At 50.3% G+C, this 12,125-nt stretch overlaps 1 protein-coding gene and 1 long non-coding RNA gene across 2 annotated transcripts in view; one reads left to right on the plus strand and one right to left on the minus strand.

The window, feature by feature from the left end:
- Nucleotides 1–605: 605 nt before the first annotated feature.
- The window catches only part of NECAB1 (N-terminal EF-hand calcium binding protein 1), a 185,123-nt gene continuing 173,603 nt past the window's right edge, over nucleotides 606–12,125 (plus strand). Inside the window, exons 1-2 of the mRNA XM_025433539.3 lie at nucleotides 606–761; nucleotides 8,663–8,687. Coding sequence (XP_025289324.1) covers nucleotides 663–761; nucleotides 8,663–8,687 — 124 coding nt within the window. The 5' untranslated portion in view covers nucleotides 606–662. The remainder of the gene's footprint in view (nucleotides 762–8,662; nucleotides 8,688–12,125) is intronic.
- LOC112650706 (uncharacterized) lies at nucleotides 2,451–10,954 on the minus strand. Its single transcript, XR_003130385.3, has 4 exons — nucleotides 10,143–10,954; nucleotides 9,205–9,293; nucleotides 4,923–5,044; nucleotides 2,451–3,248 (listed from the first exon to the last, which is right to left on the minus strand). It is a non-coding gene; the product is annotated as an uncharacterized LOC112650706 (long non-coding RNA).

Here is a 12,125-nt window from a genome sequence, read left to right on the forward strand (position 1 = left end):
GGCGGGGCGGGGGGGTGAGGGGGGCGGCGCGCCGGGCCGGGGCGCCGGGCAAGGTCCAGGGGGTGGGAGGGGCGCTGGGCAGGGGCGCGGGGGGCGCCGGGTGGGGGCGCTGGGCAGGGGCGCGGGGGGCGCGGGGGCGCCGGGTGGGGGCACGGGGGTCGCGGAGGCGCCGGGCGGGGTCGAGGGGATCGGAGGGGCGCCGGGCGGGGGCGCAGGGGTCGCGGGGGCGCCGGGCGGGGTCGCGGGGTTGCGAGGGGCGCTGGGCAGGGGCGCGGGGGTCGCGGGGCGCCGGGCGGGATCGAGAGGGTCGGAGGGGCTCCGGGCGGGGTCGCGGGGGTCGCGGGGGCGCCGGGCGGGGGTCGCGGTTGGGGGGGCGGCCCGGCGGGGGCGCCGGGCGGGGTCGAGGGGGTCGCGGGGCGCCGGGCGGGGGCGCGGCTGTGCGGAGCGCGGGGAGGAGCCGGAGCGGGCGCCGGCGGCGGGCGGAGGGGGAGGCGCGAGCGCGGAGGGAGCGGGGAGCGGGGAGCGGGGAGCGCGGGGGGGGCCGGCACAGTCGCGGCGGAGCGCGGAGCCATCTCCCGCCCGCCCGGCAGCCCCGCCGCCCAGCCCCGCCGCCCAGCCCCGCCGCCCAGCCCCGCTCCGCCGCCGCCGCCGGGCTCGGGAGGATGGAGGGCTCCCGGGAGACGTCGCCGTCCTCCACCAACTCCTCGGACGAGCTCAGCTCAGCCCTGCAGCTGTCCAAGGGCATGTCCATCTTCCTCGACGTGAGTACGGGCGGCGCAGTGGGGTCGGGGGCCGCCGCGCTCCCCGGGGGGTCCCCTCGCGCTCCCCGGGGCCCCCCGCGCTCCCCTCTCCCCGGGGACCCCCTGCGCTCCCCGGGGCCTCCCTGCGCTCCACTCTCTCCGGGGCGCCCCTGCGCTCCCCTCTCCCCGCGCCCCCCCCCTGCGCTCTCCTCTCACCGCGCCCCTCTGCGCTCCCCGGAGCCCCCCTGCGCTCCCCTCTCCCCGTGCCCCCTGCGCTCTCCTCTCCTCGCGCCCACCCTGCGCTCCCCTCTCCCCGCGCACCCCTGCGCTCCCCGGGGCCCCCCGCGCTCCCCTCTCCCCGTGCCCCCTGCGCTCTCCTCTCCCCGCGCCCCCCCTGCGCTCCCCTCTCCCCGGGGCCCCCCGCGCTCCCCTCTCCCCGTGCCCCCTGCGCTCTCCTCTCCTCGCGCCCACCCTGCGCTCCCCTCTCCCCGCGCACCCCTGCGCTCCCCGGGGCCCCCCGCGCTCCCCTCTCCCCGCGCCCCCCCTGCGCTCCCCTCTCCCCGCGCCCCCCTCTCCCCTCTCCCCGGGGCCCCCCTGCGCTCCCCCGGGCCCTACTGCTCTCCCCTCTCCCCGCGCCCCCCTGCGCTCCCCGGGGCCCCCCTGCGCTCCCCGGGCCCCCCCGTCCCCCGTTGCCCGCGCCGCTGCGGGGGGCCACCTGCCGCTCAGTCGCCGGGATCCGGGGTCCGGCACCTGCGGCTCCGGGCGGGGCGGCCCCGGGAGACCCGCCGAAGTCGGCTTCTGGGGCGGCGTGGCCTGGGCGCCGGGTCGTGACCGCGGCCGCCTCCCCCCGGGCGCCGAGCACCCTCAAGGCGCCGACGGACGGACGGACGGAGGGACGGACGGAGCTCCCGGGACGCCCCTTTGCTTCTCTTCTCCTTCCCGGTGATCCTCCTCCTGCCTCCCTCCGTCGCGCCTCCCCGAGACCCCCCAAGTTTCCCTGCCTGCTCCTCGGTCCTGCATTCTCACTGCTCTTCCCTTGGGGCTCCCCCCCGCCCCGCACCCCCTTCGGGACTAAGTCCCTTCATTTTTCTGATAATGCTGATCGGTTTTTTTTTTTTTTTTTTTCTCATTCTTGGCTGCCTTTTTTTTTTTTTTTTTTTCTCTCCTACTTTTCTGCCCCCACGCTGGGGTTATTACCTTTACAGCAGTTTATATCTCCATTTTGCTTTCCTGCCCCTTTTCTGCTGTTTCTGTACTTTATTCTTTTCCCGGCCCGGCTCTTTCCTCCGCTGTGGGAGGAGGGTTCCATCCCTGTGGCCTGCGGGCCTCAGCCGCTCCCGTCACACCCCTGCTGTCCCCTGGAGGTAGTTGCTGGCCCTGTGGGCCCAGTTCTGGCCACTTCTCATCTAGGCGTGATAGAAAATTGGCTCGAGGCGTGGAGGAGTGCCCTGTGCCCTCTCCTCTACCCTCCCCTGAGATCGTTTCTTATTAAAAATCCAGCTGTACGTGAAATTAAAATACATTCATTTGTGGAGAGATGAAAATGTGAGGAAGCCCGTTTACTAGTATCCTCGTGGGGAAGCAGATGTCATGAAGAGAAGAGGGATGGGGTGAGGGGCCCTCCCAAGTTGATTTTGAACGGATTAGCTCGGCTTTTCTTTCTTTCTTTTTTTTTTTTTAAGATTTTATTTATTTATTCATGAGACACAGAGAGAGAGAGAGAGAGAGAGAGAGGGGCAGAGACCCAGGCCGAGGGAGAAGCAGGCTCCATGGGGGGAGCCCAGTGTGGGACTGGATCCTGGGTCTGCAGGGTCAGGCCCAGGCGGAAGGCAGACGCTCAACCACCGCGCCACCCGGGCTGCCCTAGCTGGGTTTTTTTAAATTGGGATAGAAAACCGTATTAATAAGAACATCTGGTCTAAGGCAGATGTGTCTCCCGGCAGCGTCCTCCCCTCATCACCGTGCTGTTCCAGTTGGGGATCCAGGCGTTCTCCGGCTGGCCCTCTTCCCACCCAAACAGTCTGATTCCCATTCCTTCTCTCAGTAGGAGTGAGTACCTTATTTTTCCTGAGCACTTCTCCCTGCTTGGTTCTGGTCAATCGGATGGTGTTTTGGTGCTGGTGGTTTGACTGGCTATGCTGTTATTTCTTTTAAATCCTGCTGTTCAGGGCCAAAAAGCCCTTGAGGAAATGGAGCTGGGAGAGGGAGGCACATAGCACACGTGAGAAAGGAATCTTCAGCCAGTAGCATCAGGGTCCCAGAAGGTCACGTCTGTTATGAGGTCAGTGGCTAAACTGCCCTGAAGTTGGTTCAGAGCCGGCAAGAGGCTCCTCCATTCATTCTGGCCTGGTCTTCGCTCTGTCCCCCAAGGATATCAAGTGCTCCTCTGTGACTTTCCCAAAGCAGTTAACAACTCCTGGAGATGCCGTAGAGATGAATGGACTGAGCTTATAAATGAAGGTCAGCCTCCTCGGCACCCACGCTAATGTAGCCCAACTGTTCAAACTGCTGTTAAAAAAGAAAAGAGGAAATTAAAATCTTACTTATTATTGTATAGACACGATTGTTCTTAAGCTCTGTCAATAAACAGCATCAGGTCCCTGTCCTGAAGGAACACGTACTCTATGAATAGGATACCCTCGCCTTCTTCTATTTCTAGAATTTAAAAATAAAAATACAAAACCGATTTCACATGAGAAGTGTTGACATGCTTGTTCACCAGTAAATTTTAGTGTCTATAGAAAAAAAAAGTGCCACTGGATTTTATCTCAAATAGAAAAGATTTTGTTTATACTTTTCTTTGAGATATTTTGTGAAAAATCTAGCACTCTGGCGAAATTTGTGACACGAGAAAGGATTTGTTACTTGGGGATTTTTGCATTATTCATTTCTGGATCATACTGCTTTTAGCAAAAATAAAATGTGATATATAAATACCTAATTTATTTGATTTGTTTTAATATATTCTAGTAGCACTGCTAAAAATGATTGCTTTTTGAATTCTATTCAGATTATAGCAAGTAGATCATAGGTAACCCCCTTTTTCAAAGAGGTACAGGGATGAAACCCAGACTAATTTCCAAATTTGAGGAAAACTTCGACTTCTAGTGTGTGTATATTCCAGTGTCACTGTAGTAATCAGTCCTCTGAGAAATGATTGGAACCGGTCTTGAAGATGCCGTTGATGACATGACCGGGCATGTCCAGCTGGGAAGACACTAGCCATAGATCAGATAATCAGAGAGAGATTGACCCTAACTATTGGCTTCTGCTCCATTTGCCAATATGTCCAAATCAGGAGGTTGTATTAAGTGAGAGTTCATAGGGTATGAAAACTGAGAAGAAAAAGCCAACGTGCCGTGTAAGTGTGCTCTGTGGATTGCTACATCTCTGTCCCCTACCCAGTGCCGACATCACAGTAGCCAAATCCACAAATCAATAGAGACACTGTCCCATTAGGAGTGTGATTTATAGTCTTTTCTATCAAAAAAAAAAAAATGACAGGATTGCTTAGCAGTTCATCTTGAATATTCTCGAATGCCCACTGGGGGGGCTTAGGAAACCCAGGGCGGGCCCCAGGGCTTGCACAGCACTGGGCCCACTGCCGCCCGCGGGAGGGGGACTGCACTGCGTGTCGTGTCGTGTGCAGCAACGTGGAAGGACCAGGAGGGTGGCGGTTCTTTTCTTTCTTGCCACCTGTATCCTGTCTTTGCAGGTTATTTCTTTCCAGATACCAGAAGAAAGTCTGCAATTTAGAGTACTAGTCTGTAGAGCGTGTGGTCCCTCTTTTGGGTCTTTACGTTGATCAGCTCTGCTGCTGTGCCAAGGGAGAAAAGCCAACCTTCGGTCAGCCCCCGAGGCATGATACACGTGCAGTGAATTAGGTACCACCTCACCACGTGGTGCCACCGTCTTCTCCCAAACAGTTTTGCTTTGTAGCTGGAAGTGGCCCCTTCCTCATTTTAGTAGAGGCAGACGCGGGGCCTGGAAAGTTCTGGAGGGGATAGAGGTGACTTTACTCTTGCTCTTGCCTCCTTTCCCCCAACCCGTCATGCATACCCGTGAACACCGAACATCATGCACGATGCCTGGGCGCTCAGGGACTTGGTGACAATGAGTCACAGTTCTGCTTTGCCAACGATACTGCATTGCAAAGTCCCCCGCGCAGCTACGCATCCTCACCTGTGCAGGAGGTGAGCCGGACAGAGGGCTTCGACATTGTTCAGTCGGGAGGATGGCAGTTAACCCCCTCGCTTGTCTACCCTGAGTGGCCAGACAGACGGCACTCCTCTAGGTTTCGAAACCTGCAGAAATAAGAGAAGCTCAGCTTTAATGTTAGCATGATTTATTTATTTATTTAATCTATTTTTTATTGGTGTTCAGTTTGCCAACATATAGAATAATTCCCAGTGCTCGTCCCATCTAGCGCCCCCCTCCGTGCCCGTCACCCAGTCACCCCCACCCCCCGCCCACCTCCCTTTCCACCACCCCTAGTTCGTTTCCCAGAGTTAGGAGTCTTTCATATCATGTTTTAAACCGTCGGCTCACATCAGCCCTATTCCAGGCAAAAGTGAGAAGATAAAAATGTTCGTGCTGGTTTACCTTCCCTCCAGGCCTCCTCACTGCTCCCCCGCACCCTGCGGCCCATCTCCTGGCAACCGGTGGAGCAGAACTACCCCCCCCCCAGGCCCAGGCCACACCCCCTGGTCTGCCCAGCGGGTCTTCCCTTCTGGGTGCCACTCGGCGATCTGAGGAGCACCAGCTGCCTTGGCCTCTCTCCTGGCCTCTCGGAGGCCATCTCAGCTCATTACTTAATTTTAACCAGGTACAGGGTAGGAAGCACTTAGCAAACATTAGTTCAATAGTGACTGTCCGTTTTTTAGGCCTCGGTGATAGCATTTGCATTTTTAACAGCCGCCTTGGATGACTTCAGGTGCAAAATGAGGAATTTCAATGAAGGCCACCAGAGAGTCGCTTTGGGGGGTAAGGGGTGCTGCTGGATCATTCTTAAGTTGTTGCAGAAACAGCATAACCTGTGCGTTCTGGCCATGGTATCTGTGTCCATTTACTCTCCATCCTGTGGTCTTAACGTGTAGGATTAGGCAGTCCGGAGGGCTGTGGAGGCCTGACGTTATGAACTCAGTCCGCACCTGCAGGACCTTTTTTATTAGTCTGTGGGCTCAGAGGCAAAATTTGCAGCAGAGCCAGTTCTGTTCATATTTAATTACAAAGAACTGTCTTAATAAAGAAAGTTATTGTCTTAATGTCATCACTAAGGGGCTGAATGTTGTTTAAGACAGTTCTTTATGAAATGATGGAAGCCGGGGATCCGAGTCTCTGGTGTGTGGTTATTCCTATTCTAGTTACTCATAAGGACACACTAGCTCTTGAAATAGAATCTGAGGGTATATTAAAGGTAAGACTCAGGCTGTGTCTCATGTCTCCCTGACACTCCGCTGGGGCTTCACAGTTTCAGAGGAGAGGAGGACACTGGTCCTGGTGGAGAGATGGGAGTCCCAGAACCCCCACTAGAAATTACCTCTGTGGAGTTAAAAAGGATTTGTGTCTCATTCAGCCTTAAGCATAGAAGCTCTTACAGCTGAGAGCAGTTTTCTTGCAATAATGGAATAAATTTAGTTGATAAAGGGGACCAACTTCTTAGGCACACAAGTCGGGATGATGCATATCTGTTGTCGGAAATTTTTCCTAGGTGAGATTTTTAGTAATATTAGTACCTGATAATAAACGCATTGTAGTGATGTTCAGATTTAACCATCCTTCATCTTCGTGAAGTCAACAGAAGGAAAGGGGGTAATGTTTATACAGTAGAAAGCAGTAGAGCTTTGGTAGTGAGAACTATCGCTCACGTTTCAAGCTGCCCACCAAGAAGCGATGACCTAAATTTAAGAGTAGCTGTGGTTACTTAACGTATACGGCTCAGAAAAAAATGATCCTCAAGTGCCCCTTTCATGTGATTCAAGGTTATCTTTGCAGTATGATAAAAGGACATTTTCCTTGGTGCTATATACAACATAGCTGTGTGTTATAGTCTCCAGATTTTTTTTTTTCCCCTGTCAGTATATGGTTATCAGCTGGGGCTAATTTGATTGTCGCTAACAGAAAAAATAATAAACTTTCTTAAGATTTAAAACAACTTATGGGCTTCTGTAATGAAAAGTTGGAGATCGTCTGGTCAGGGTGTCTTGATCAGAAGCTCAGAGAGTGTCATCAGGATCTACTTTCTTCGGTCTCTGGTTGGACGCTGCTTTCTTGAGGGCTGGTTATGTCCGGGTCGTATGCTGTATTACTTTCCTGTGGCTGCTGTAACAGTGTACTGCACACAGGGGCTTAAACAACCAGATTTGCTCTCTCAGTCCTGGAGGCTAGGGGGGTGACGTCAAGGTGCGGGCAAGACGACCTTGCTCCCTCTGAGGCTGTAGGGGAGAGTCTGCTCGATACCTGTCTCCTAGGGACTCAATGGTGGCCAGTCCTTTACACTCCTTGGCTTGCAGCAGCATCACACCAACATCTGCCTACATTATCATGTGGTCTCCCCTGTCTCTGCATCTCCAAATCTCTCTCTTCTTATAAAGTCACCGGTCTTGGGGTATAGGGCTTACCCCCAGTCCAGTAAGATTGTATCGTAATTTGATTACATCTCCAAAGACTACTTTCAAACAAGGTCACCTTCACAGTTACTGGGGGTTAGGACTTCCACATGTGTTTTGAGGCAACACGGTTCAACCCACGATACATACAACCGAGGAAGGGTAGACAGCAGCTTCTTACCTGTATCTTCCCAGGTTCCAAGTCAGCAGAGGAAGGTGTGTCTCTCTCTGTGCTCCAGCCTGAGTAATCACTGTGGCTGGAGTGATGGGACACCCTGCTTGCCAGGCCTGAGTGCTCTTCCCAATCCTCGAGCTCATGGGCCCAGAGTAGGAAAAAGACTGGTTGCCCAGAAGAAAATTTTGAAATCCCAAAGATACCTGACTTGATAGCCAGGCAGCTCTTATCCACCAAAGATAATAAAATTAATGCATAGACCTAACGTAAGATATAATGTGGACATGTGAGCTCTATTCATCCATAATCTATTACTTTTTTGTTTCGATTTATTCCCATTTTATTGAGGTATGATTGATGTATATTAAATTGCACATTTTTAAAGTGAAGAGTTGATGGGTTTTTGCATACATATATCCCCGTGAGGCCATCACCGTAATCAAGATAATAAATACACCTACCACTCCAAAAAGTTGTCTCATATCCTTTTCTAATGTGCTCCCTCCTTATTTGTATGCAACGCTTAATCTTTCTTCTGTCACTGTAGATCAGTTTGCATTTTCTAGAATTTTATATAAATGGAATCACGTAGTAGGTACTCTTTTGTGTCTAGGTTTTTACCCAACATCATTACTTAGCGATCCATCCAAGTTATTGTGTGAATCCAGAGCTCATTCCTCCTTATTGCTCAGCAGTATTCACCGTATGGATGTGCCACAGATTTTTTTTTTTGTCCATTCACTTGTTCAAAGATATGTGGGTTGTTTTCAGTTTTTGATTATTCTAAGGAAACCTCTCAACTGGGAAACCTTTATTTAAAATTGGAATTTCTTTTTTTTTTTTTTTAAATTTTTATTTATTTATGATAGTCACACACAGAGAGAGAGAGAGAGAGAGAGAGAGAGGCAGAGACACAGGCAGAGGGAGAAGCAGGCTCCATGCAGGGAGCCCGACGTGGGATTCGATCCCGGGTCTCCAGGATCGCGCCCTGGGCCAAAGGCAGGCGCTAAACCGCTGCGCCACCCAGGGATCCCTAAATTTGGAATTTCTTTCATTTACTAATGGGTGAATTATATGTGAGTGTAATGTTCACTGCAACTGCAAAAATGGTAATAACATTTTTCCTTTTTCTTTTTCAGATACTGAGGAGAGCGGATAAAAATGGTAAGACCAAAAAAACTGCACTTTCTATTTATTGATCTCTTACCATTTAGATCACCCTATAAAGCATAGTATGGAAGAGAGAGGAGAACCCAAGAAACTGATGCATAAAGTGTCTGCCTCTGGTACTAATAAGAGTTTTAGGGAAGTTTATGGTTCCGTCTGGATATTCATGAGAAATTGAAAGAGGTACTTACATTTGACAGGAAGATGGAATTTATGCCTTTGAAGTGAGCAGCTGTCATAGCTCTGCCTTTTCCCTTTTATGCTTTAATTTTAAAGTAATAACAGCTTCTATTCATTGAGTGTCTACTGTGTGCCAGGCATTGGGCCAAGTGCTTTGAGTTATTTCTTGGAATTAATAAGATACAGATCTGAGACATGAACCCCAGGTCTACATGGCTTCAAAATCGAGGGTGTCCAAGCTGGATTTCATGGTGGCCTTGGGGGCCGCTGCTGCGCTGTAACAGGTACCTGGAGGTTAAGTTGGTTACCTGGAAGTGTGCGTTGCCAAACTTACCTTCACCCCATGGCTCTTGGCCATCGCTCTCGTATTCGAATTGTATGCGCTGGGACTGATAATCTACAGAGACAGAGAAGTCAGAGAAACTAGAAGAAAAAAAAAAAAAGTCCTGTCAGTGGAACTACAATTTAAACGATGCCTGCGCTGCGTCCAATTATAAGCTGTCATAAGCAGTATCTTTTGACTCTTATCCCACTACAAGTTTTGTTCCATAGAATACCAAATCAGAGCTTATTGAGTTTATTTTGCTGCTGTAGTATGAGTACATAATAGAGCCATATTCTTGACAAGACTTTCTTGACAAATTTAGGGTACCAAGAGTCCTTTCCTTTTCTTGAAATCGGATTTCTTATCTGTGGGGTGGGATTACTGGCAGAGTCCAGATCTGACACTTTAGAAACCTTTGTTGTGCTCTAGTTAGCCCTTAAGCAGCCAGATCGAGAAAAGCTTGATTGGCACTATCTAGCTTTTCCCACAGCAGAAAATATCTTAATCCAAGGAGCATTAAAACACTGTCCCCGATCCTGATAATACTTAACTGTGCCTGCCTCTCAGAATGTTTGCTCAGACTATGTTGCAGGGGTTAATATATTATCGATTCAGGGTTTTTTTTTTTCTTGTTTCACCTGAATCACTTGATTAATTTTTAAGACAGATGTAATGATGCAGTCATCCTGTCTTCTCATCTCCCTTGTGGGCCCTGTGCCTGCCATCCAAAGTCAGTGATGTCTGAAACACAGCTGAATAGTCCATATGGCTCCATGCTACCTGCCTCGTACTTCAGCAGCCATTTCTACTTCAGAGATGCCTTTTCTCTCCCTCTACCCAGGCTCCTAGTTTTCTCAGGCTCCACCTTCCTTTCTCTGGACCCCACAGTCCAACTGAGGGTTATCCATACCTTTGTACATAGCATTCTTCTCTCCATCAAAACTTACCTCTTCTGGTGGCCTACGATGATAATCCATAGTCACAGTAAAAAGCACCTGAAGACCCAATTCATGATTTATTGGAGTTGATGAGAACCTCATATGTTTTGCTATGAAGAATGGTCCCTTGGTTGGGGAGCCTTGTGTGGTCCTGGTTATTTTTTTTTTTTTACCTGCCTCCTTCCTTCCCACATAGGATACCTCTCGCCTCCTTGCTCCCTGTCCTAATGCTGAGCCCAGTGTGCTGTCAAAGCTACCTGCCCTTCTGCTCCTACTCTCATGGTCTTCACCATGCATCCTCTTCCACCGCTCTCTCGGAAGCACCAGGGCTTCTCTGAGCATCACTCCACCTGTCACACTTCTGTGGTGTCCTGCTTGGACTCATACCTGCTCCCCCCCACCTTTTTTACTCTTAGCCACCCTAAGAACACTTGTGTACTGCTTGCATTGGGGTCAGAAGGCACCTTGTCTGAAAAGCCTTCCCCCTTGGGAGGTCCCCCCCATCTGTGTTCTCTGCACTTTGGTTTGTGCTAATTATTCCCTTTTGTGAGGACAGTAGTTGTTCGCCAGTGACTCTATTTTCTTAAGCCAAACGTGCCTGTCTCGGACAAGCAACTTGTCTTATTAACAGGCACTCTGCTCAGCCAATACGGGGTGCTCAGTGCATGTTCACTTAGCGAATTAACACTGATTAATGACACTCTCCTCCATTACCCATCTCCCTTCTATCACCTCTTTCCCTTCCCTTCCATTCTGCTTTCCTCTTCTCCCCATTCCCGGTGCAAAGTGGGGGAAGGGCAGAGATAGGTAGGTGCACCTAGCAGCTCTGTGGCTTTGGGTAAGTAACAAACCTCACCCTCAGCTCTCTCACCTACAGACTAGAGATAATAGCATCTGTCTATGTCATGGGGTTATTATGAATAATAAATGATGTGACATATGTAAAATCCCCTGGGGAAGTGCATGGTACATAGTAACAGCTTACACCTGCTTGTTTTGCTGATATTTTTATGATCAATACGATCAGTATCACTACGTAAAGCTTGAGCTGTTTTTGGGGTTGTGTTTTTGGGGTTGTGATGCCTTGACTATTGGAGACATTTGGTGACATTCCAGTTGTTTCTATTTCAGTGGAGTTTAGTAGGGGAGAAAAGACTATTTAGCATACACGCGGGATTGAAAAAAGGAAAAAAGGATAGTGGATAATCTAACAAAATGAGAAAATACCAGCATTAAAAAAATCCATCTTTCTGAACCATGTGTTCATTCCATTTTGTATTTGCAAATAAGCAGCTGCTACATGTACATGATCTCTGGGTAACAGACCCTCATAAGACAAAATCCCTTATGGACTGCATAATTGGTGATAGAATAATGATGGGAATAAGAGGTGGTAAGCAGCATGACACTTAGCTTACCAGAGTACAGAGTTAGCTTCTGGGATCTATTTGACATGAGAGAAGCTGCTGGAGAAATAGGTGGGGGAAAAATACATGAGAGCAATTAACTGTCATACTTGTGTCTCGGAGAGAATCATTTGTTGTTTTAAAGTCATAGGCTGGGATCCTAGACATCAAGACAGACCTCGAAGTAGAATAGATTAGGGATGTGAGTGTTTTGATCTAAAGAGCCCAGAATCAAACCTAAAAATGCAGAAGCTCTTGAGAAATCTTACGTATATGCAGGTTGAATGAAAAGGGACATGGCACATGGGAATTCGTAAAATTTGCAAAAAAAAATTTAACCTTAGAAAAAGGCAAAATCAAAAGACTCACAGTAAATAACACTGCAGATTGTTTTTGCTGACGTGCGCTTGCTAGGATCTCCCATTCTTGACTAGTAAAGAGGTAGACTGCAAGGGGGGCTCTTTTAATCCCGATGAGTTGACTGATCCCTCAAAGAGATGGTCATAGTTCTCCTCATTGGCCTTTGACCTATTCCAGCATCCTGCGCATTATACGTCTGTGAGGACGGACAATGTGCCTATTTCAC

This window comes from Canis lupus, chromosome 29 (genome assembly GCF_003254725.2).
Source record: "Canis lupus dingo isolate Sandy chromosome 29, ASM325472v2, whole genome shotgun sequence".
Classification (NCBI taxonomy): domain Eukaryota; kingdom Metazoa; phylum Chordata; class Mammalia; order Carnivora; family Canidae; genus Canis; species Canis lupus.